The sequence below is a fragment of the Xyrauchen texanus genome, chromosome 3 (genome assembly GCF_025860055.1).
Source record: "Xyrauchen texanus isolate HMW12.3.18 chromosome 3, RBS_HiC_50CHRs, whole genome shotgun sequence".
Taxonomy (NCBI): domain Eukaryota; kingdom Metazoa; phylum Chordata; class Actinopteri; order Cypriniformes; family Catostomidae; genus Xyrauchen; species Xyrauchen texanus.
The window spans coordinates 17215482-17240523 of NC_068278.1; the positions used below are offsets into that span (position 1 = coordinate 17215482).

The following is a 25042-nucleotide window of genomic DNA, read 5'->3' on the forward strand; positions in this document are numbered from 1 at the left end:
ATTAGTCCTAACTTTTGACCACCAGTGTGTACACACACACATATCTATATCTATATATCTATATATATATTAATAAATAATAGTAAAATGGTAAAACTTTTTTGAATTTCTTTTTTTTAATAATAATAATAATAATAATAATAATAATAATAATAATAATAATAACTTCTTTCTGGAATGCCCAATTCCCACTACTTAGTAGGTCCTCGTGGTGGCACAGTTACTCACCTCAATCCGGGTGGTGGAGAACAAGTCTCAGTTGCCTCCACTTCCGAGACAATCCATGCACAATTTACCACGCACCATATTGAGAGCGAGAACCACTAATTGCAACCATGAAACCGGGCCAATTTGGTTGCTTAGGAGACCTTGCTGGAGTCACTCAACACACCCTGGATTCGTCAGCGTCAATACTTGCTGAGCTACCCAGGCCCCAAGGATTTATTTGTTAAAATGAGTTACTTCAATATGTAAAGAATGCATAAGTGGGTACTAGTATTTGACCCATATGAGTTTTCTATGGTATTATGTTTGCAATTCATTGATTCCAGTTTCTAGTTGTTATATAATAAAATATCTTAAATACAATAGGTATGATGAACTAACTATGAACAATATATAATTAGAGATTAGGACTTTAAAACTGGGTAGGGGTCTCTGGGATGGTTCTCAGCTTTTTCATGTCATATCTAGATGGGAGGGGTTACTATGTGAACATGGGGAACTATGAATCTGAGTGAACATCCATGACCTGTGGAGCCCAACAAGGCTCAATTCTTGCACCACTCCTGTTCAACCCGTAGGCCAAATTATGAAAAGGAACTAAATTGCGTACCATAGCTATGAAGACCACACCCAGATTTACCTGGTCCTATTGCTAAATGACTAAAGCCCCATAGATTCTCTGTGCCTGTGCATTGTTTAATTAAAAGTTGGATGTGCCGAAACTTCCTTCAGTTAAACAAGACAGAGGTCATTGTATTTGGCAACAAAATAAAAATTCCCAAGATGACACATACCTTGACTCCAGAGGGTCTAAAGACAAAAAATCAAGTAAGGAATCTTGATGTAATTTCGGAGTCAGCCCTTAGTTTCAGTAGTCACATCAAAGCAATAAATAAATCAGCCTACTATCTCAAAAATATTGTGAAAATTAGATGATTTGTACCCAGCCAAGACATAGAAAGAAACTTGTTCATGCATTCATCATCAGTAGGGTGGCCTACTGAAAAGGACTCACCGGCCTTCCCAAAAGACCATTAGACACCTGCAGCTCATTCAGAATGCTACTGCCAAGATTCTCAACCAAACCAAAAAATCTGAGCACATTACTCCAGTCCTCATGTCTTTACACTGGCTTACAGTTACATTTAGAATTGATTTTAAAGTACTATTACTCATTTAAAAATCACGCAATCAACTAGGACCTAAATAATTGTGGACTGTGGGCGGTTAACTAACAATGAATTAACTAATACAACCTTATTGTAAAGTGTTCCAATAAAATGCATAAAAAGATTTTAAAAGATTTTTCAATTGGTATTATTATCAAATTCAAATTGACTATAAACACGAGACAGATATTGATGATGTGGAATATTACTGAAAGTGAGAATGAGTGTTCTTAAGAAGCGAGTCTGAAGAGTTTTGTGTTCTTTTGCCACAAATGTTAAACAAAGCTGACCAAGGTGCTTAAGAAAATGTCTAATGTTCCAAAAAATTCATAAAATCAAAATGACCAAACAGTTTTTTACCATTGAAACACATGCACAAATATTTAAATTCATAGACAAGATGCCAGACTTTATGGTGCTTCAGTGTCAGAAGCACCACACCATGAACAGGAGACCAGGTTAAAATTTGGCTGGTGTCTACTATAGCTGAACATTTGAGCAATGGCGTAAAATGTTATCTGCTTCATATGCAATCTTTTACAGATATGCATATACAGTTGTACTGAAAGTACAGATATCTGTGCTAACCATTCGTTTTTTAAAATACACTCATAATCAACATGTTAAAATACAGTTTTATAAAGCGTTAGTAAGTATCACAAAATAGTAATAGGCATTTTGTGACACTGTTGGACTGGTGTATTGCATTCTGTCAGGATTATTTCACAATTTTCACAGGGCTTTTACTGTTGCCTGAACAATTTTGAACATTAGGGGAATTTGTTTTCAGTATTTGCTGATTGTTTGTGGAAATTGAATCGGTTGTACAACATTTTTCACAGAGTTCAGCTGTGATGCATAACACATACTGTGTGTGGGTGCTGTGCTCCCATTTTCTTTCTTTTCTAAACAACAGTTTGGGTCACAGGAGCTTTTTAATTTTACACTGGATTCAAATTCCGAGCACTGTAGCCGAAAACCGGAATCAGGCCTCTTCCTTTTACGGTGGAGTGACTCTTTACTAGACCATGAGCCAAAGTCTGGAGTACATATTAAGTGTTGCATGACGACAGTTGGGTTCTGTGAAGCTGCAGCAGTTTTTGAGCATGGAGTCTTGGATTTGGGACGTCTTTTATATGGCTTAAGCTTTCTTGAGTTTGAGCGTTTTCTCGAAGGGCGGCTATGTGATTTGTTGAGAACTGATTGGCTGCAGACAGAAATCTCAGTCTCATTGGAGCAGCTAGCAATGACCTCCAGGTCTTGAGGATTCCCCATGGTGCTGCTACATGAGGCATCACTCTCAGACTCCTCCTGAGGTGGCTTCTTTTGCATCTTCAGGGTGTTGTACTTCTGAAAATGAAATAAAAATCTAATAATTTGACTTCGGATCAGTTCTAACTAGATCCTAATTTTATACTGCACAAAAATGGCAAGAGCTTTCTCAAAATCATAAAACCTTATCCGATTGGCTGGCTTTATGCAAAGGTTTTTAATTTGTCAGTTTGAGGCAGTAAGTGTGAAATAGATGGGATATACTTGAGTAGAACTGTATATTCTGCTTTGTTTTCAGATTTGACACCAAAAATAATCAGTACTTAGAATTTGGACATAAAAATATTCTGACCACAATGTCCACAGACATTTTCAAATAATTCCTTCAGTATTGTATATTTATCCAGTCTATTCTGTATTATTTGAACTGTGGCATCATCAATTTTAGATTTGCCCACCCTTTACAACGCAAAAAGTAAACTGTAGTTAGTCGTTTGCATGTTGGTCAGACATCACCTTTCTGACTATTTGGCCAGTTCTTGGCTGGAATAAGCAGAGCGGACTTCATGTAGATAGTCTACATTTTGTCTCTGCAAGACTTGTAAAGTTATTACTCATCAAATGACTTAATTCCATTATTTTCCTCACCTGTAAGTTCTGGAAATGCATAAGAGACCTGCAGTGAGTTTCCCGTGCAGACGACTCAAAGTGGTAGAATTTATGACATATCTTACAGAGGAATCCAGCGACAGGAACCACAAAACTAGTACCTTAGGGTCAGAATGCATGAGTCAGAGAGCTGTGATGTGACTCACAATAGGTTCTTTAAAATCTAGATATTTGGTTTAAGCCGAGCACTCACCATACTGTGTGTTTGGATCATACACCTTATAATCAGTCACCTCTTCAAGAATCTCCCTATGAGGAGGATGCTAATCACAAAATTTGATTAAACACTCAATACCAGCTCCTTTTAAAGCAACATGAGGGCATAAAGGGTCATGTGAAATCTAGCAACTTACCTTCTCAAACACTGGAACATCATCTTCATTTCGGTCCACTTCATAATCATCCTCTCCTTCAAAGCAGCCGATAGCATCTACTGTTATGAGCTCCTCCATAACCTCTGGGTCACCCTCGTCTTTTAGCTGCAACAAATATTGAAAGAAATATGCTTGTCATCAAATCAAGGTTCCCACACCTTGTGACCAATGAATTTACACAACCTTTGCTGTACTTTGTGATTAATACATAAGGATATAATTTATACAAAGACATTTAGATGGCAGATTTGCAATTATACTTTATAGTGTAAAAATGTCTCAAATATTTGCAAGTTTTATTCTACACAGGCAATCACAAAGAGCGATATCTAGTCAATGAAATATTTTAAAGTGATTACAAATATTATTTGAATTTATATATACATTTTATATATAGAAAAAATATATAGTTCAACCATTCTCTCATCATTTACTCACCCTTATGCCTTTCCAGATGTGTATGACTTTCATTCTTCTGCTCTGTAGGTCCATACAATGCTAATTCAAAGTTCATGGTGACCAGAACTTTGAAGCTCTAAAAATCACAAAGTAATCCATATGACTCCAGTGGTTTAATCCATATCTGCAGAAGCGATATAATGTGGGTGTAGTTGAGAAAGATCAATATTAAAAAAATTTTTTTTACCATAAATCTTCACTTTAACACCCTTTCACATTTTGAAGTGAAAGTGGAGATTTCTGGTAAAAAATGTTGTATCTGTTTCACACATATTATATCACTTCTGAAGATATGGATTAAACCACTTGGGTCGTATGGATTACTTTTATGTGGCCTTTATGTGATTTTTGGAGCTTCAAATTTCTGGTCAACATGAACTTGCATTGTAAGGACCTAAAGAGCTGAGAAATTCTTGTTGTTTGTTTTCTGCAGAAGAAAGAAAGTCATAAACATCTGGGATAGCATGAGGGTGAGTAAATTATGAGAGAATAACATTTTTTTTAAGTGAAATATTCCTTTAACAGCGGAGCATAACTAGAAATTTTATTTCATAACTAGAAATACAATTCCATGACTTTTCCATGCCTGGAAATCACAATTGTAAAATTAATATATTTCCAGGTTTTCCATGCCCCTGGGAACCTAGTTTAAAACTATTACGTTTTAAATTAAAATATCTATAAAACATACATACAATCTGTGAACACAAACCTCCTCAACCCTCTGCTTGTGCTCAGGAGACTTCATATGCTCCACAAACTTGCGAGGAGTTCTAAAGTAGCGCTCACACAGAGTGCAGAAAGGTCTAGAGGAGACTTTTGCCAGCTGTGGAGGAAACAAGACAGCATTTTTAACAGCTTTGACTACAGTCAATGATTCAAACACTACTCCCTATCTCTCTGGATGTCCCTTTCTTCAGTGATGAGACTGGGTGGCATATTGGTTGCTATTGTGAAGGTCACCTTGTGTTTCTTTGTTTGTCTGTGCTCAATAAGGTCTCCAGAAAAATGACACTGGCAGGTAGGACACCAGCGTTGATGACCCGTCCTCCTGCCTCTGTTACAAAACAACAACAGAAGTGTTGTAAAATGATTGAAATTAATATTAATTAATTGATGCTGTCTGTTTTGCTAAAAAATGCTTGGCTACCTATGAAACCCAATAATCACTTTAAGCATTATGATTACACACACCCTGTTCTATGGTTGTTCCTTACACCTTTTATGGATTCCAATCCAAACCGTGTCATGTTCCTCATTCCCTCGCTCTCTCTGTCCACCCCAGCATCTGTCTTTCTTTACAGATACTACAGCCCAAAAAAAGTTAAAAAAACACTTACCTGTTTGTGCCTTGCAGAGGCTCCTGGGCTTGGGGTGACAGTGTGGCCAAGCAGGCGTTACTTGCATTCTGAATTTCTATCATACGCTGCTGATGATCCAAACTGATCATGTGTGCCTGGAAGCCCTGCACATGTCAGATACTTCATTAGGCATAATCTTTAGTATGTGCTGTTATTTTAATTATTGGTTAACATATACTGCAGGGAAAGTCAAATTAGATCCTCCCTTATTGCTGAATCCATTATCAACAAGTGTACTGTATGACTTTAACCTCGTGAGACCCGAGCGTGACTGCTGTGTGTATTTTCCATTTCTCTTTTTGATTTGTAACTAGTAACACCTAATAAACATGCAAAAACAAACCACACACAAACATATACACAAACGTTGGGTTTCCATGTTTTATGGGGACTTTCCATAGACATACCGGTAATGGTTTTTATACTGTACAAACTTTATATTCCATCCCCTAACCCTAAAAGAAAACTTTCTGGATTTTGAAATTTATAAGCTGTTTTCCTCATGGGGACCGACAAATTGTCCCCACGTCAACATTTTGGGGTTTTACTATCCTTATGGGGACATTTGGTCCCCACAAATTGAGACACGCATGCACGCACAGAGCAGCTTACTTATAGTTTAGTAATAGTTTTCCTAAAAATGTATGGCCACATATGTGGACAGCAGGACTAAGTTGTGAAATTTTAAATAATATCAAACTATGGAAAGTAAGAGTTTTTTTTATCAAATTGTTCATTATGTTTTCAGGAGTGTTGATTATTCAAGTTTTTGAGACGTTACAGACATTACATTAGATTCAAAGTAATGACCAGCATCATCCAATCACTGCCAACCATGTTAAAATAAATACATTATAAATTCTGAATCAAAGCACTGATTACCATTGTCCCACGTCTGCCAAACATGTTGAGTGGTCCAAAGATCATCTGCAGCCTGAAACTGAACTTTCAATACGAAGTTTGGATTGAATGAACTTAGCAGCATAGAGAGATATAGGATGGTCCCTTGCTTCCTATTTATTGAATGACTTTACCTCCAGTGTGCTGTCTGTCTGCACTGGTCTCAGAACAGTTCGAAATGCAACTTATTTTCATCCTAACTAAATGTAAGGCCTCTGAAAGCCATTTTTTTCAACTTTTGCATGAACCCATTGATTCTCAATGTGAAAATAGAGGATTTCTATGGAACAAATGCACTAAAGTACACATTAATGAACATTGTGAGTAGCATCAAGGCATTTTGCGACAAATCGCTACAATTTAAAAAATGGCATATCGGATGAAACTAGAGACTCTAATCTTTTGACTCAAACAGGTTTCAATGTAAAAACTTAATTTGGTTTATTACCAGATGTAGTTATGTGGGCATTTTTCCCAAAGACATACTCCACTGTGGTCAGCGCCATGTTGTTTGGTCACATGACTCGTGAGTCGAAAGTTTATGCCCAGAGTCTTCTGAACTGACATCAGTTCAGAATCGGTTTAAATGAATTTAAATTATGTGTTGCGTATAGCGAAACCAAAATACAATGTCCACACATGTACGCAGGGTTGCACGAGGTTAGGACTGACTACTAACCTAAATAGTGTACAGTTATGTCTTACTTGCTGGTCAGGACAGGTGACTTTGCAAATGTAGCAGGTGAATTTGACTGTGTGCTTGCTTTTCTCTCTTTCGCCATCATGGCCTGCACCTGCTGTCATCTCATCAGGTTTAGTGCTGAAGGCTCGACTCTCACTACTGCGCTGGATGGTCACTTTAAGAGAGGTACCAACACCCTGAACCTGAACAACACAACATTCACAAATATCAACATACTCTTATAAAGTGCCTAATTATTATTCAAAACAAGAGTAGGTGGCAAATCAATTGCATTTTATAGATTTATGGATTACTGGGAATGTATTGGAATAATCTACAATGCCCAAAAGTAAAGCTGGAAAAATGTATTATTGATGGTGGGATAGTGCACCTCTGCTGCTCTGTTCTGATACATGCTCTCATCTTCAAACTGTGCAGTGCCACTTTCTTCCTCTGCATCAGGAAATACGAATATTTTCAATGTTACAATGCAACACAAGGTTATATAACACCGTACTTAAATCATAAGGTGTGACATTTCCTCAATGCATCTGTAACTGGGATAACGAGACTGCATACCTTCATGGTCTGATATCTCTGCTGAGTTTGCTTTTGGTGGCTGCTGTAATTGATTTCCATTTGGAGACTCCTCCCCCAGTTCATTTGGTCTACCTCATGAGAAACACAGAGAGTAAATTTTCATTAATGCCAGTCTAACTGCAATGACGTTTCATGCATTAACGGTGTAACTGCAGATAAGTGTCTGAAGATCAAGATTACCTCTGACCTCTCTGCTTTGTCAAAGTGGGTTCTCCTTGTTCTAGGATTGAAGAATGAATTTGGGTATTGGTAACTTCAAGTTTATTCAATGCATAAGAAGGAAAAAACTATTTATGTATTGAGGATGCTTCCCTACAGGTTTAAATGAAATTTTACAGCATATTTCACAATTGGATCATAGTATACTCTGTTGGAGCATTCCCTAAAGCAGGGGTCGGGAACCTATGACTCGTGAGCCACAAGTGGCTCTTTGTTAAAAATCAAGTGGCTTGCCGGGTCTCTCACCATTCACCAACACATGATCGTTTAAAACTTGCTAGAGATACTTTTCCAACAGACAGTGTGGGTGCGGTTGTTTTAAAGTCAATGACACTGTTTTGAGTTCCTTTCTCCCAAATTTTACAGCCTACTTCTGGTGAATAAGGTTTGAAATGAACACCCGACAAATGCAGATTTTTCATGCCGAGTATTTTGCTGATGTACCAGCTACTGTGGAAGGTGACCTGAAATTTCTCGGAGTGATATATTACAATAAATTAGACACAAAAATGGGCGTTTGACGAAATGTGATCTGAGTGCAATATAAGTGCTTCTCCAACACATGAACATTCATAGAGTTCTGGGACTTGTTTCCCAGTAACTATTGATCATAGCTGTTAAGTGCATTTTCTACGAGCGATTTTATGAATGTTTGTTATTTTTTATGTGCAACCAGGGTGTGATATAGAACCCGCAAAATGCGATGAGACTCAATCCAGTTTGCGAGCTCCTCTCCAAATGCAGGAGTAATATTGCTCATCTACATGCAAAGGGTGTATTGGAGTGACACGTGACAAGAAATGCTGTTTGAATAAGCAAAATGTGTTATATTTTTAAGAACAGACAAAAGAAAAGCCGTCAATGCTCATGTCTGATTCACTGTTCAGAGGCATGCAACGGGAACCTGTCTCGTGAAACAAGCGCATGTAAAGAGTAATCACTCATTTTTCTCGGTTTCATTCAACTGAAAACTGTTTGGGAGAATAATGTAGTCTATGAGAATGCTACAAATGATCTCAGATCATCTTGTGAGGTACTGTGAGTTTAGTTCACTCTTACACAACTCTACAGGTTCAGTAATATATATATACAGGTATATTTGTATTAAATAAACAAAGATAAGTGATTCATTCATAAGGTAATACAAGACATATTCACCTTGAACCTAAAATTGACCTAATTATTTTTTTCTTTAGGCAGAATAAATATGACCTAAACGGAATAAAAACACATTCGATAAGAAAACAAATTTGGCAGCATTTTTTGGGAACACAATTTTTTAGGCTTATTTATTATGATGATTATTATAATAATCTTTACATTTATTATTGTCTTTAGTTTTTAATTTGCACCCGTTGCCGCATACTGGTACTTGCGTGATGGCAAATGGAGCCGGTAAATGTTTGGATTTGGGGAGGTGGTTATATAGAAGATTTTTTTATCACTTTGTTATTTGCATTGCTTTTTCAATTTGTTTAAAGTGCAATTTGAATTTAGAAATGTCTTTTGTTCATGTTTTTCGTGTTTCAGTAAATTACATTTTTAAAGCAAAATCAATAAAGCAAAAATATTCACCGAACTTGGGGATTGACCATATAATCGGATATTAATATTTTTAATGCGATTATCATTAAAATATTTTTTATATATTGCCCAGCAAAAACGGAAGTAAAATTATTCCTTAAGTAATTTTATGGAGACCCGCACAAACACGTGTACTTAATTCCATATTGCAACATGTTACCTATTAATATTTGCATATTTGTTTGTTTTTGAGTAGTCCATGGGCAATATAAACATTTTATTTTATTGAAAAACTTAGTAAAATAGTAAATTATTCATTTGTAGTATGGATCTTTCGAAAACATGTATCAACCAAAAATTTTAAAATTGTCTCCTTAATGGAAAAAAATTTCCTGACTCCTGCCCTAAAGCATTTAATGTGTACTCACCCCCTTTCCCGTGTCTAAATCTGTGTTTGATTTTCTCATCTTTACATCACTTTTACCTGCTATGTTTAACATATTCTCCCTCTTTCGGTCTAGGCTCTGCACAGAACTCTCCTGAAAAGAAAAATCAGAGAAATGCAACATCATACCTTTTAACCTTAAGTGTTTCAGTTTAAGACTGACTATGCCCCTGTTAGTGTAAGGGCATGGTAAAGAGGAATGCCAACTACCCTACTGATGTGTGATCCACATGGATAAGGATAATGACCAGGCACAAAGTTCATAGTGAGGTGTCTTGCAGAACTGCCTATGGGAGGCAGTCCAAGAATAGATTGGCTGACCCCTCTCTCTAGAAACACCCTTGGGACTTGCTTAATATGAGTGAATTGCACTTCTATAATGATCCAGAAACAAGATACAAACAATTAATACAGTAGAAATTTATTTTTAAAAGTCAAATCTAATACCAATAACAGCATATAGGATGAGGTGGGTGTCTTTAACCTGGCACTGGTTGTATGAGATGTTTTGGGGATCGGTGGCTCTTTTGGCATGGTCTTATTGTAGGGAGAAGAGGAGGAGGACATGGTGCTTGAAGTCTGTTGGCAGAGTTTGGAGGAAGAGAATAATTTGTTTAGGCAATTATCTGTATATTACAAATACATTTAACAATGGATGCACAATTGTAAGACACTGAAATTTCTTACATCATTGTACATAAACCCCGGCAAACATATTCAATCTTTCAAGGGCTGCAGAAATTATATTAAACAAAGGGTCAGTAAAAGTCAAATCAGACAAAATAAAAGAAGTTTGTTGCTGTGCAGCTGACTTTGATTTTGTTCATGCTTTGTTATGAACAGCAAAATACTGTGCCATACCTGAAAACATTTTAATATCTCACATTCAAATATATGAATCTATTATATAATATGTACATTTCTCATGACAAAAGGTTTATGGTTTATAGGCCTGGGTACTGATATAGATTTTTCTATTCGATTCAGATTTGCAAGCTCTCGATACGATATAATCCCGATTTTGATTTACTATCAATTCATATATGTATATTTTAGTTATATTGTCAATTTTTCTTACATATGAAAGAAATGATCACCCAGCTAATGCTGTTCATTATACAGGGGACCTTCTAACTAGGTACATTATGAAAACATACATTTTACTAATTATATTTTTTTTTTTCATCATTTTGGGCACATTTAAGTTTTAAACGATCATGTGTTGGTGATTTACTTAATGCAGTTCTTTTACTGTCATTTTCTGTGTTATTTCATAAACAATCTGAGGCTTTTTATTTGTTGATTATAGTATCAATTTAGTATCGATACCAAGGTACCAGGGCTGGTATCGTACCGAAGCCCAAATTTTGCTATAGGATGCAACCCTACCCTGGAATACATTTTAGAAAAATAAGTTACCAGCTGAGATGAGGCTTTTAACACAGCTGCTGAGGAAGTGACAGAAAATGTTGCCCGTTTCTCTCTTCTCACTGATGTTATCCAGCACTATTTTTATCTTCTTCTGCAAACTGTGAATGTGTAATCGTTGATTTTTCTTTTGCTGTTGGAGCAAACAGGTAAGCACAAGTTAAATTTGTGGTCTCCCATTCACCAGCTTCACAGCAACAAGTTTACTCTGCTCACATTGTAGAGAGTTGCACATTTAGTAAAAGATCGATCTTCTGATTTAAGAATCAATAATATAGAGTTCGTTCAAATGAAGATTTCGATGCCCAGTCCTAATGGTTTAAGATCAATATATTGAAATGATGGCTCAGTGGGTAGCACTATTGCCTCACAGCAAGAAGGTCCCCGGTTCGAGTACCGGCTCACCATTTCTGTGTGGAGTTTGCATGTTCTCCCAGTGTTTGTCTGGGTTTTCTCTGGGCACTCCAGTTTCCCCCACAGTCCAAAAACATGCAGCTTAAGTGAAATGGAAACTCTAAATTGCCTGTAGGTGAGTGAATATGTATGTCTGTGTGTGTTAGCCCTGTGATGGAATGACCACCTGTCCAGGATGTTTCACTGCCTTTGGCCCAAGACAGCTGGGATAGGATCCAGCACTACCTGTGACCCTACATAGGACAAGTGTCTATAGATGGACGGATGGATGGAATTTGTATAAGCCCAATCATAATCCTTCAGATCTCATTACCTAAACATGGCTTTCCAGATAATACTTTTTTTGGCCTGGATATAATAAATACTCACAGGGAAAAAAAAAGAAAAGAATAAAAACTTGCAATAAAAAAATACTTAACAAACCTTAATTTTAGGTCACAAACAACAAACAAGCTAAACAAAAGCTGAGTCGGTGCAGCCCTATCTGATTTGTCAATGACTGACCCCAAAGAAGTCTACTAGAGACAGAGAGTTGCAAAATGCAACCAATAAATGTGTGCAAGCATTAGTAGAGGTCCTTCCTTACTGCCTTCCAGAAAACACATGTAGGTCAAGCCTCTGCTGAGGAGCCTGATGAGGATCACATTCAGGTGACGACAAGAGTGAAGCTTCTGGTGCTATTGGTCCACCAGGCTCCAATGGGGCTGTTCCGGGCATCTTCTGCATGTGTTGCTGGTTAAACTGCTTCTCTTTGATTTTGAGTATTCTTGTTCCTGCAGATGTGCACACTGCAATGTTCCCATGTGCAAAAATGTACATTTTAGGGAATATAAGAAGATATAAGCACCTAGACATGCTATATAAACACAAACCAGTTCATAACGGCAATTGGTAGATAAACGTATTTTAGAACACGAACACACACACACACACACACACACACACACACACACACACACACACACACACAACACCATGTCTTGTCCTGTAGATTAGCTATATGTGTGACTTAAAGAAAAGTACTGTGGCAGAACCACAGTGCAGTGAGGGCAACAGTTTGCTGTCAAACTACTTTGATAGTTACCATGATGAAGGATTACAATATTTATATACCATTGTATTACCATATGCAAAAACCAATGGCAATAATACCAGGGTACCTTTAGTACACCTTTTGGTACATTTTTATAAATAGAAATCAAATAAAAGGTAAATCCGACAGCATAAGATTGAATTATTTTACACTTGAAACGAAACTGCATGAGAGATACACTCATGTGTGAAACGTCTCACCTTTTGATATGAAAACAAGCTTTCCTCCATTAGTGTGTATGGTCGTCTAGCCGACTCTTCTTCTAGTACATTAGTTTCTATTTCAGTTAGGAATAACTCACGTTAGTGCGCCCTCACTTGCTTGGGAGAAATAATAAAATTATTGTAAAAGTTAAAAACGCAACATTAAAACACATTTTTGTGCAATAAATTAACCTGCTTGTAATATTTTAAGCGTGTCGAAGTCATCTGTTTGGACAAGCACAATGCAGTTGTACCTTATTCGTAGTAGCGCCGTATTTAAAGGGACAGTCCACCTAAAATTGAAAATTTTCTCATTATTTTCTCACCCTCATGCCATCCCAGATGTGTATGACTTTCTTTCCTCTGCTGAAAATCTCAGCTCTGTAAGTGCATACAATGCAAGTGAATGGTGACCAAAAATTTGAAGCTCAAAAAAGCACATAAAGTCAGCATAAATGTAATCCATATGACTCCAGTGGTTTAATCCGTCTTTAGAAGCGATCCAATCATTTGACAAAAATATATCTTAATTTTCTCAGTTAATCGTGACATTTCGTTTCACAAATGAAGCAAGGTTTGTAACACCAGTGATACATTCTCTTAAAATATGTTATTGCTGTTTGCCAAATTTCATATTCACAGAGGTAAATTCAGTATAAAGCCCTTATTTATTATTTTAGTGTTGATATGTAATATTTTATTCACTTACACTTTTCTCATGTATGTTTTTTTTATTTGTTAATACCCTGGCAATAACAACAATAATAATAATAAAGTTAAAAGATTAATTTTATTAGATGGTGTATATGGCATCACAAAACAAACACCACTGATTAGACAAAAATCAATAAATCATACAATTTACATCAAAATTTTTCAAATAAAAAAACATATTTAAAAACAATTAAATGTAAATTAATTACTCTTTCAACATGGCGGAGAAATCACTGTATGCACATTTGAGTAGCTCTTCCTATGAACTTTGACCTTCGAAGTTCTCTTCCAGACATTTTTTTGTATTTTCAAGAACATACAAGTTTTTAACACTGACAACACCAGTGACATGAAATCAAGGGAGGACAAGCATTCTAGTATTATATTATTATTAATGACTCGTTTTGTTTAGCTTTTTTGCACACAAGGCCTTGCACTTATGCTTGAAATTAGAAAAAAATAAATTAGTACAAAATATGAAGGAAAAGCCTCTCGAATGGTCGTTCCAAACGAAATTAAGATGATTTGGTTATTTTTATTTATAAACGCCCTGTCATGTCACTACAGGCCCCCATCGTGGCGCCCCCAGTGGCACGAGAAGGTACTGCAGTCGGCGCCTCATCGCCGCATCCAACCCGCAGATCACAAACAGTAGCTGTAGTGGACGCAGGCAGAGAGCTGCGGGTTGGGAGAAGGACGTATGTTGATTTGCAAAGCTGCCTGTAAAATTAAAGGAAACGCTGCAAGGGACAACATTCAGATATTGTGGGGCTCCATTTAGGGTAGATTCCCTCGTCTTTTCCCCACACTGTGAACTACAGCAGATTATTTTCCCTAAAGATGGGCAATAGGGGAATGGAGGACTTGATTCCTATGGTGAACAGGCTGCAGGACGCCTTCTCTGCGATCGGACAAAATGCCAACCTGGACCTTCCTCAGATCGCGGTGGTCGGCGGCCAGAGCGCGGGGAAAAGCTCGGTATTAGAGAACTTCGTTGGGAAGTAAGTGACATCCGACGCCAAATTGACGTGCAACGTTATATTCTACGTGCATCGAGACACAAGCTTATTCGGAAATCACACATCGCACTGCAAGAAACAAGCACCATAATAATGTATCGATGTTTATTTATATAATATCATCGAGCTATCTATTCATAACAATGATGAGCGTGATCATTCATACTGTCCTGTTTTCAGACAGGTTGCGCTTATAAATCAGGCGATTTTGTGATATACTCACCGACACTATAAACCTCTTTACCAGTCTCTCGACGTGTACATCACCCGCATTTAGCATCCCCCAATGGGGAAGAGTGTCAGAAAATGATGCTGATGGCTGACGTGTGTCCTCTGGTTTTTGTGTATCAAAACCAAGCGAGCTGCTAAACTAGAGCGCATTTTGGGCATCAGAGGCGCGTGTGGTGCACTATAGCTTTCAGTGACTGGAAGAAAAGGACCCGTTATGCACAATAATAGAAGAATCTAGAGATCCGTTATTATTATATCATTCCACTGTTATTAGCCATACACAGAAGATATAAATGCAAGCAGACGTTACTGAAAACGCGGATTTAAATCAATTGGGTTTAATGTTCACCGGCTCTTCATATCGGGTGTTTCTATCGTCTTTCTTGACATTCGTTTTTCCAATTTAGTGGCAATTATTTTAGGACCCCCTAAACAATTTGGGTTCGTGGTGGGGCACATTAAAGTGTTTTTAGATAGACATTTAACTGTGCTATTATATATATATATATATATATATTAGGGTTGCAACGGTATGAGATTTTCACGGTATGATAACCGTCTCAGAAAATATCACGGTTTCACGGTATCACGGTATACGGTATTACACAATTAGTATTATCAGTGAAAACAGAAGGGTTATTTTATTTATCTATTTATTTTTGAGCAAACACTTTATTATAATTGAAACTTGAAACTATTTATTTTATTGAAGTATGTGTACAAAAAGTCTCCCTTTTGAAAATAAAATAAATAGAAAAAATAAGCAAGAATAACAGATACATGTTAAATGAACTACTAAATGAAAAATGGCATCAGCTGTGTGAGCTTTTAATGTAATGTCCGATGATTATTAACGGTTAACATATACTGTAGGTGCACGACAGTGAGGTCAGACTGCTCCTGTCTGTACCTTTAACTCAGTGCTTCTCAACTGGTTTTGTTCAGGACAGATTTTACATTGGAAATCAAGTGTCGACCTGCCATAGATTAAACATAAACTGTATTTAATGTATTCTGGGTTGGATTTCCTTTTATGTTGCCTAGTTTTGTTCATGGATTTCCAGTACAAGGACATGCATCAAGTGTCATAATTTTTGTTGATGTCAAAAACAAAATCTAGAGGAAGTTTTCTCTCCCCCTTTTAAAAATTGAAGAGCATATTTACTTATATGAGCCAATTATTATCCAGTTTGTTACCTAATATTACATATTTACACACATTTATTCACAGGAAAGGCTCCTCATTACCATGGTTAAGTCAGTGTGCTAGTCTTTAATAATAATAATAATAATAAATTATAGTATTTATGAAAAATAAACACTAGCTGAAACACATCTTGAAACTTTAACTAAAACTGCCACTGTTGAATTAAAATGAGGTCTAATAGATTCTACCTTTTAGATAATTTAATATGAAATTATAACATTTTGTCAAAATATAACAGTTACTTTTACTCTTGTAAAATCCTGAGTAAAGGTGATGGTGTGTAATTTTGTATTTATTTATTTTGTGGCGCATAGCAGTGTTGCTCTTTTCCTCCCCAGTGCTGTTTGGCATGTCAGGGCTGCTACTGTTTGAGAGGTTCGACTTGACAATCTCCGTAATATCGAGGGAAGCCCAGTTGTGGAACGCGCGCACAGAGAGAAGAACAGATCATTAGCGTGAGCTCGTTACACTCGCGAAAGTGCAGATGAGAAGTCTTTAGCTGTTTATGAGATTATCATTAAATCTACCTCGGCAGTCCAAAATAGTCGATCACTTTAGCAGCCGCTGTAATATCTTCAATGGGAGAAGTTACCATAGCATTGTTATTTCCCTTCTGTCCGCGACCCAGTCCGAATAGACCAGATGAGAAACACTGCTTTAACTCACACACACACACACACACACACACACACACACACACACACTCATGTCAGACCCCTTAGCCTCGCTTCTCTCTGACATCTGCTGCATGTGTGTGTGGCGCAAGTTGACAAGTCTGACAGACAGTGGAGAAGGAAAGGAGATGCGCATGTGAGAATCTCCGTCATGTTGCATTTTTTTCTCAATACCGTAGATAAGCAAATGTACATGGTATGCCGCTGCTACCCAATATATATATATCAAGCAAAACAATTAGTAAAAACAAATGCCTAAATGAATTATGCATGTAAAAATAGAGAAGAGCCGCAGGAGGCTGAGCCGAAGGAGGCTCGGGAGGCGGAGCCGTAGGAGGTTCTGGAGGCGGGGCCGTAGGAGGCTCTGGAGGCTCGAGAGGCGGAGCCATAGGAGGCGAGGGAGGTGGCGCCGTAGGAGGTTTCAGAGGCGGAGCCCTAGAAGGCTCTGGGGTCTCTGAGAACAGAGCCGTAGGAGACTCGGGAGACGAAGCCGTAGGAGGCTCGGGGGGCGGAGCCCTGGAAGGCTCGAGGGGCTCGAGAGGCGGAGCCCTGGGAGGCTCGAGAGGCCGGAGAGGCGGAGCCCTGGGAGGCTCGAGAGACTTGAGAGGTGGAGCTCTGGAAAGCTCGGGAGGCGGAGCTCTGGAAAGCTCGGAAGGCGGAGCTCTGGAAAGCTCGGGAGGCTCGGAAGGCGGAGCTCTAGGGAGCTCGGAAGGCGGAGCTCTGGGGAGCTCGGAAGGCGGAGCTCTGGGGAGCTCGGGAGGCGGAGCTCTGGGGAGCTCGGGAGGCGGAGCTCTGGAAAGCTCGGGAGTCTCGGAAGGCGGAGCTCTGGGGAGCTCGGGAGGCGGAGCTCTGGGGAGCTCGGGAGGCGGAGCTCTGGAAAGCTCGGGAGGCATTGGCTCTCAGACGGTCATGGCTGCTGGCGCTGGCTCTCGGACGGTCATGGCTGCTGGCGCCGGCTCGGGGACGGTCGAGGCTACAGGCGCCGGCTCGGGGACGGTCGAGGCTACAGGCGCCGGCTTGGGGACGGTCGAGGCTACAGGCGCCGGCTCGGGGACGGTCGAGGCTACAGGCGCTGGCTCGGGGACGGTCGAGGCTACAGGCGCTGGCTCACTGCTGGCGGAGGCGACACGCGCTGGTTCCCTGATGGCTGAGGCGACAGGTGCTGGCTCACTGACATCAGGGAATAGTGGCTCTGGCTGGGTGACCATGGCTGACAAGGACTCAGGCTTGCTGACTGTGGCTGACGAGGGCTCAGGCTCGTAGACCGGGGCAGGCGTGGGCCGGAAGGTGGAAGCTCGTCTTCTCTCCCTCCTCCGGGCAGACGAAGTGGGCCGCGCTGGCTCATGGAAGGCGACTGGCGTGAGGGTGACCTCGTTGACAGGTGTAACTGGCGTGACAGGAAGCGCCATGGGTGACTGGAGAGTCACCACTGAGGGAGGCGAGGTAGGATCCTCCTCAGCGACGCCCACGGTTATCGGCCAGCCGCAGACACGCAACGTCATCTCCACGAAGCTGCATAGAGTCCACTCGTGCATTGCTGGTGGCAACCGCTCCCTCAATGAGGCGTTTAGGTTGCCCCTGAAGTAGACCACAAGGGCAGAGTCCGGGAAGTCAGATACGCTAGCCAGCTTGAGGAAGTCGCCAATGTGGCTCACCGCCGGTCGGTCCCCTTGTTGTAAACACATCAGCCGAAAGTTGGCCTGTTGGACCGCTGGATCCATTTTGTTGGTCGGTCGTTCTGTTATGCTGGGTGTGAAACCAGGACAAGACAGACAGAGGTGCGGATCCAAACGCGGTATTTTATTTAAGATAAACAAATAAGAAACAAAAGGTAAACACAAAGAAAAGTCCACGAGGGGAAAACAGGAAACTGATGCACAACGAAACAGATATAAACACGATGAAACAAACTCTGAACTCGGGTAGGGAACATGGACCAGGCTTGACAACATGCAAGAAACGAAACATTACCAAACAACGACCAACAGAGAGTGAACAAACAGACAGGGTTTAAATACACAGACAAAGTGGAGACTGAACGAGACACAGGTGAAAACAATGATGAGTGCAGGCAGTGGGGGAGGCCGGGAATTGTGGGAAGTGTAGTTTAACACGCGGACAGTGAGACTCAGGGCGGACAACAGGGAAACCATGACATGGACCGGGATCGGTGACGGGTGAGATGGAAAATACGGAGTGGACAACAAGGAAACGTGAAATAAATGTGATAGTGAAACCGAGAACAAAGGGCAGACAACACAGGAACGTAACAGTTACTCACACAAGCATGAAATACCTTCAGGGTAACACATTTTACACTAAAATAATGCAATAAACATCCAAACTACATAAAATGTAACACAGAACAATCTATTACTGAATTTTACCATAAATCTATTGTCTATTGTCTTGTTAAATGTATAATATTTTACCCTATATGTTAAGGAAACTATCTGTTAACCAATTAACTTTATTTTTTATTGTAGCACTTTTACTGTTAAAATTATGGATTTATTTTCAGTGAACCATCGTGGTGAAGAGTGGAGCTTTTATTAAGGTTGAGGACAGGTACACAAACACCATGCTGTATGTTGCTTTACTCAAGTAGCTTAGAATTAAGCATGTTAATGTTTTCTTTTGCTAGCTAGAAGTTATATAGCTAGCACAACTTTATAACAAATAATCAGTAATCCATCCATCCATCCATCCATCGTCAACCGCTTATCCTGTGTACAGGGTCGCGGGGGGCTGGAGCCTATCCCAGCTAACATTGGGCGAAAGGCGGGGGACACCCTGGACAGGTCGCCAGTCCATCGCAGAAATAATCAGTAATGTGACACAAAATAAATTAATCATGTTAGGGATACGAAATCACTTTGATGCTACTTAAATTGGTCATTTACAAATTACTTCATTACATTATGTTGAAATTATGTGAAAAAATATGTTTTTAACAAAGAATTAATGAGCTAAACAGAGAGGAAAAAATATGTTAATGCAACCTAGTTGATTCACGTGGAATGGATGTACATGATTAAATCATGTAAATTCAAAGCATTTGATATATACAGTAGCTGTGTACAGTATATAGCTGTTTTATTTACTTGCCAAAGGCATAGTGTTGCTTTCAGATTTGGTGTGTGTCGAGTGTTAATGTTGGACCTTGTTAACATTAATCAGGGGCGAAAATTTCATCAAAATGTTGTGGGGGACAATAAACATAACAATTCTCAAGAGCAATTTTTGAAGGGGACACCAAGGGTTTTTTTTGTTGTTGCCCCGTTTGCATTTGTATTATTTTATTTCTTAAACAATTATTTTAAGAATATATCATTATATTATTTACAATACACATATTTTAATGATATTTTAGGGGGGGGGACAACCCTCAGATGGGGAGTCCTGACCCCCGACTCCCACGATTTCCGCCTATGAATTAATATCTAGTTAAGTAGCTACATTGACATGTATGAATGACTATTCTTCTTTAAGAAACTCATAAATTGTCTGCTACCTCTCATTTTTATTTGCTCTTTTCTCATTTGAACGTCTGATTTCGGTTCCAGTGAGGGCCCCTGTTACTCAGGTCCACTATTACCCCATGCCAGATTCCCAAGTGTGTGCTTTTAAGTTCAAGGAAGAGTCCTATTGAGGAAGGCTGGTGATAAGCTACTCTTCATCACGTCACTGGTTTCATTTTGTACAGGCTAATTGGACATATCTTTGTCAGTTTTATAAACTATTTTTGCCTTCAACCTTTTCTTGAACTAATTGCTATCCTGACTCATAACAACGTCATTATCTTGCATCTGGCTCACATCCAGATGAACCCTATTTGTTTTAAGGACCATGGACAGTTCTTCAAAACATCCATTTGGGGAGGTTGAGATCTCTTGTTTTATTTAACATTAGATGATGGGCCAAGAGGGCCACAAAATTACATGTTAGAGCCCAATAAATTGCAGTACTTACAATGCAGCGCTGTTTGCATACTATAATTTTTTTATCCACAATTTCTGGATTCAGGAAGGGAAGACAACAACAACAAAGAAAACAAAATAGGCGAGGGAAAAGGCCAACACGGTGCGAAAGAGAAAGAGAGGAGAGAGAGAAAAAGCTAACTCACCGGTTCTCTGATGTACCGTCGCGTGGTCCTCGAACACTCCTCCACACTCAGGCGGACGACAGCCGCTCCGACCCCGGGCGAACCGGAGTCAAACCATCGACCCCCAGCTGGCAGAACGACCCTCCGCTTTTCTGGCAGCAAATGGGGACACTCCTCCACCCCTGGCAGCGGCCCTACCGCTCCGGGTGGTCTGGGAGTTTCTTCCCTCCTCCCCTCGCAGATGGCGGTCTCCCTCGACCCCTCCGCGATCTCTGGGGACGGCAGGGCACTCCTCCGCCCCCGGCAGCGGCTCCCTCGCTCCAGGCGGTCGGGGTATCCAGTCCCCACTTGCCCCGCGGACGGCGGCCGTTCCATGCATCCGGGCGGTCGGGCTACACCGTCACCCGACAGATGGCAGCGGCGCTCCCCTGGGTGGACGGCAGTGTCGAGGACTCTGCAACGGGTATCCCTCCTCCTTCCCGGGTTTTGGCACCAATGTAACACAGTTAAGATGGGCAAGGAGGAGGCGAGAACCGGCTTGTCAATATAAATGATAATTTAATTAAACTCAAACCAAAAGCACAAACAAAAACACACACACATGACGGACATGCCCGTAATTCTCTCTCTCGAACCATCGTCACCGGCCGCCTTTATCCCTCGCGCGCCTCATCAGGCCGATTGGGGACCGTGCGCGCGATATTCCGACCTGGCCCCGCCCCCCTCCGCTCCACAGCTGCCTTTAGAAGATATAATCCCTTCTTCTTCTTCCAAAAAATTTAATAATAAAATAAATAAAAAATGCTTAAACCAGTTTAAGGTGGCATGCTGGTCTTAGCTGGACAGGTTTGATGGGCTTAGAGTGATTTTGGGCACATGCCAACTGGTCAGACTTGGAGACTGTTTGCATTTGTGTTTGCATTTGTAATACATATCAGAAACACATCGCTCATATGGAGAGCAGTTTTCCTTCAATAAGCTCTGAACACTGTAAGCTTTGTACAGTATGCTGCAGTTTTAGCCCTCTAAAACACACAAACATCCACATCAGAGTGAGGTTGGTATTAAGTCTCAACAGTAAGGTTGTGATGCGGTTGTGCTCTCATCAGACCGTCATTGTTATTTAGCAAGGGTTTCACAGTTCACACAGTGTTATTGGTCATGCTATACTGTGAGCTCTGTGGAAACTAAAGTGTCTGTCAAGCTTGTCAGTCACAAACAGCTCCATTGACTGGCAGTTCAATGCTTACAGCTGTTAAAAGGATGGATGCCAAGGGTGTGCCTTGACAGTTGTTTGTCATGAAATGGTGTGCACTGTACAAATTGTCAGGATTTTACAAGAAAATTCCTGACAATAAAATACTGTTTTCAGCTTTTTTACTGTGAAATAAATGCCATTGTGGGATAATACTGTAAATATATACAGTATATATATATATATATATATATATATATATATATATATATATATATATATTTATTTTACGATTAGTGTTCCTTTTGGCTGGTACCTTCAGCTTTATTTATTTTGTGTGGCAATGTTAAAGTACAAAAATAATACAGTGTTTCAAAAGCAACTAAGGCAGTTAGTTTTCTTTACAATACTGTTGCAGTAAGTTGATAATTTTTTTTATTTTTATATCTGATGAACTTTTAGTACGAGTTATAAACAGTGTTACATTTTTAGAAAAATTTTATGTTTTATCCATTTAACATTTTAACATGGAAGTTTACTTAATCCATTTTCACTAGTTAGTACATAAAAAAATAAAAGACATATAAATTAGTTACATTCACACGTCAAATATTTTGGGTTTACCCAATTCAACTACTGTAGGTTCTTTCTACATAAAGTGTTTGTGTTGAGATAACTTAGTAATTTTAAGTTATTAATGTAATTCAAATGTTGCCTCAAGCATATGGCTGAACCCAAAATGATGTATTATTAAGTCCCCTTTTTTCTAGTAAGAGTGGATTGTGAGGGGGTTACTACACTCGGTGACCTATATGAGAGTGTTGAGATCCTTTTAAAATATGGTTCAACATTTTGGGATTCCCAGGTCTCAATTTTTTAGGTGTTTTCAGATGCCCCACCTGCTTTGTACTATTTTTAGGAGTAGCATACACCCCCCTAAAGCGGCAGACACTCTGGGAGTGATGATTACTGCTTTTGGAAAAGGTCATGAGGCATCAGTGTATTACTCCCTGCTAATTCAGAGTCTGGGAGACAGAGCTTCAGCTTCTCTCAAGAGATTATGGGATAAATATATTAGTATTGGAGGAGGGAGTGTGGGCTAGGATTCAAAAAAATGTCAAGTCTGCATCTAGAGATGCAAGGGTTCACTTTATGAAATGTAAGATTTTACATTGATTCTATTGAACACCCTCTATAGATTGTTTTGGCTTGCTCTTAAAGACACACCCACCTGCTGGTGATGCCAATCAGAAGATGGGGACACAACCCATTTTTTTAAGATCCAAGATTTTGGTTGAGGGTTCAGAGAAGTATTGGGCACTCAAATTTAATTTTGCACCAGATTCTGTGTTTTTGGCAATGGGGCGTTTACTATAGGGGATAAGTACATAAAGAATTGGGTACTAGCCAGTGTTATGATTGCCAGACAGGTCATCCTTAGGGGATGGAAGTTGGCTCTTGCACCCTAATTTCAGGAGTGGTGCACAGAGATCGGCAGGGTGGCGGCATTTAAGGAGGTGTTTTATAGAAGGCTAAGCAAACGGGAGTTGATTGATAAAAAGTGGGGCAGCTGTTCATTTTTGGAGGGCTCTCAGGATGGGGCAGTGGAGAGGGACTTATAGTTTGTGTGTGTTTATTTTTATTATTATTAAATTTTATATATATATATATATTTATTTTATTTTTTTCTATATATATTATCTGCTCTGGGGTTTTGGCCACAGGGTTGTTTGTTGGGGGTCGGGTGGGATTGGGAATTGGGAGGGGGAAGGGAAATAATGGGGTTTATGGGGGATAATGGTTGACTCTATACAGGAATGTTTTGCTTTGTTTTGTGTCATGCTTGAGGTGCAACCAATAAAAATGTTAATCTGAAAAGAAAACTCATTTCCAACACGTGGAACTACTGTACATGATTAAATCAAGTTCAGCAAGAGCTATTTATTTGAGTGTAAAAAATAAACTCTGAACATTACAAAACAAGTAACTAAAAGTGACAACAAAAACAGCAGCTGCAAACAGCCAGCATTGTACTGTGCACATCCCACTATTACAGGTAATAAAAATGTGTATAACTCTATGAAAACAGATACAGCTCATCAGTGTGATTACAACACAGTACTACTACAATACAGTCATTTCCTGGAAATATTCACTTTAAAGTCAAACAGTTTTCAGTTTTTAAATTGTACAACTTCTACTGTAAAAATTATGGTAACCAGAAAGCATTGCAACTAATGCCCAATTATATACTGCAAATTGACAGAAAACGTTTTACAGTGTAGTGTTGTGTTCTGCCTGGCTACGCTTACAGTACTTCAGAGTTTTCAATTCAGAGCAGAACAAATCTTAGCTGATTATTCTGCCATACGTGTCTTTTACTCACATACTGTTCATCGAATTTATGAATCAGTTTCAGTGTCTCATACGGTTGAATGAATATGAGCTCATCCACACTGTCACTTGTGGTGCCATTTATCAGACAGACGTTATTATGGATGAGACATATCCTTCAAACGGAGGCACGCGCTGATGTGGCTTATCACCATCATAATTTGACAATTAATTACAAAATGGTGCAGTCTGGTAAAAAGCAGCAGGATATCACAGCTGCTGTATGAATGTCATTACATTGACTGTGAGAAGCAGATATGACATCTCTGTGTAAAAGTATTGTTGCGGTTTCAATACAAGTTAAGCTCGACAACATTTGTGGCATAATGTTGATTTCAAAATAAATAAATTCAGTTTTTGTTTATTTATTTAAATTTTTTTGTTAAATAAATCGCGGTTACAGTTACATGAATGGGGCCATAAACGTTAAAAAAACAAACACTGTTTGTGATTGTTACATGTTGAA

At 39.3% G+C, this 25042-nt stretch overlaps 2 protein-coding genes across 6 annotated transcripts in view; one reads left to right on the top strand and one right to left on the bottom strand.

Moving 5' to 3' along the window:
* Window positions 1-910: 910 nt before the first annotated feature.
* ciz1b (cdkn1a interacting zinc finger protein 1b) lies at window positions 911-15364 on the bottom strand. Of its 3 annotated transcripts, none has more exons than XM_052106164.1 (16): window positions 14994-15364; window positions 11319-11460; window positions 10384-10478; window positions 10110-10273; window positions 9939-9993; window positions 7892-7931; window positions 7691-7779; window positions 7503-7564; window positions 7135-7314; window positions 5509-5633; window positions 5132-5225; window positions 4881-4994; window positions 3689-3814; window positions 3529-3598; window positions 3315-3436; window positions 911-2744 (listed from the first exon to the last, which is right to left on the bottom strand). In XM_052106164.1, the coding sequence occupies exons 4-16, from the start codon at window positions 10161-10163 to the stop codon at window positions 2181-2183; spliced, it is 1695 nt and encodes a 564-aa protein (XP_051962124.1). In that variant the 5' UTR covers window positions 10164-10273; window positions 10384-10478; window positions 11319-11460; window positions 14994-15364; the 3' UTR covers window positions 911-2180. The 3 variants fall into 3 exon arrangements, with proteins under 3 accessions (XP_051962124.1, XP_051962105.1, XP_051962115.1); XM_052106145.1 differs by lacking the exons at window positions 11319-11460; window positions 14994-15364 and adding exons at window positions 12328-12529; window positions 13035-13089; XM_052106155.1 differs by lacking the exon at window positions 14994-15364 and adding an exon at window positions 12328-12456.
* The window catches only part of dnm1b (dynamin 1b), a 74745-nt gene continuing 64083 nt past the window's right edge, over window positions 14381-25042 (top strand). For all 3 annotated transcript variants that reach the window (XM_052106125.1, XM_052106120.1, XM_052106133.1), the window contains exon 1: window positions 14381-14752. In XM_052106125.1, the coding sequence (XP_051962085.1) occupies window positions 14592-14752 (161 nt within the window). In that variant the 5' untranslated portion in view covers window positions 14381-14591. The remainder of the gene's footprint in view (window positions 14753-25042) is intronic.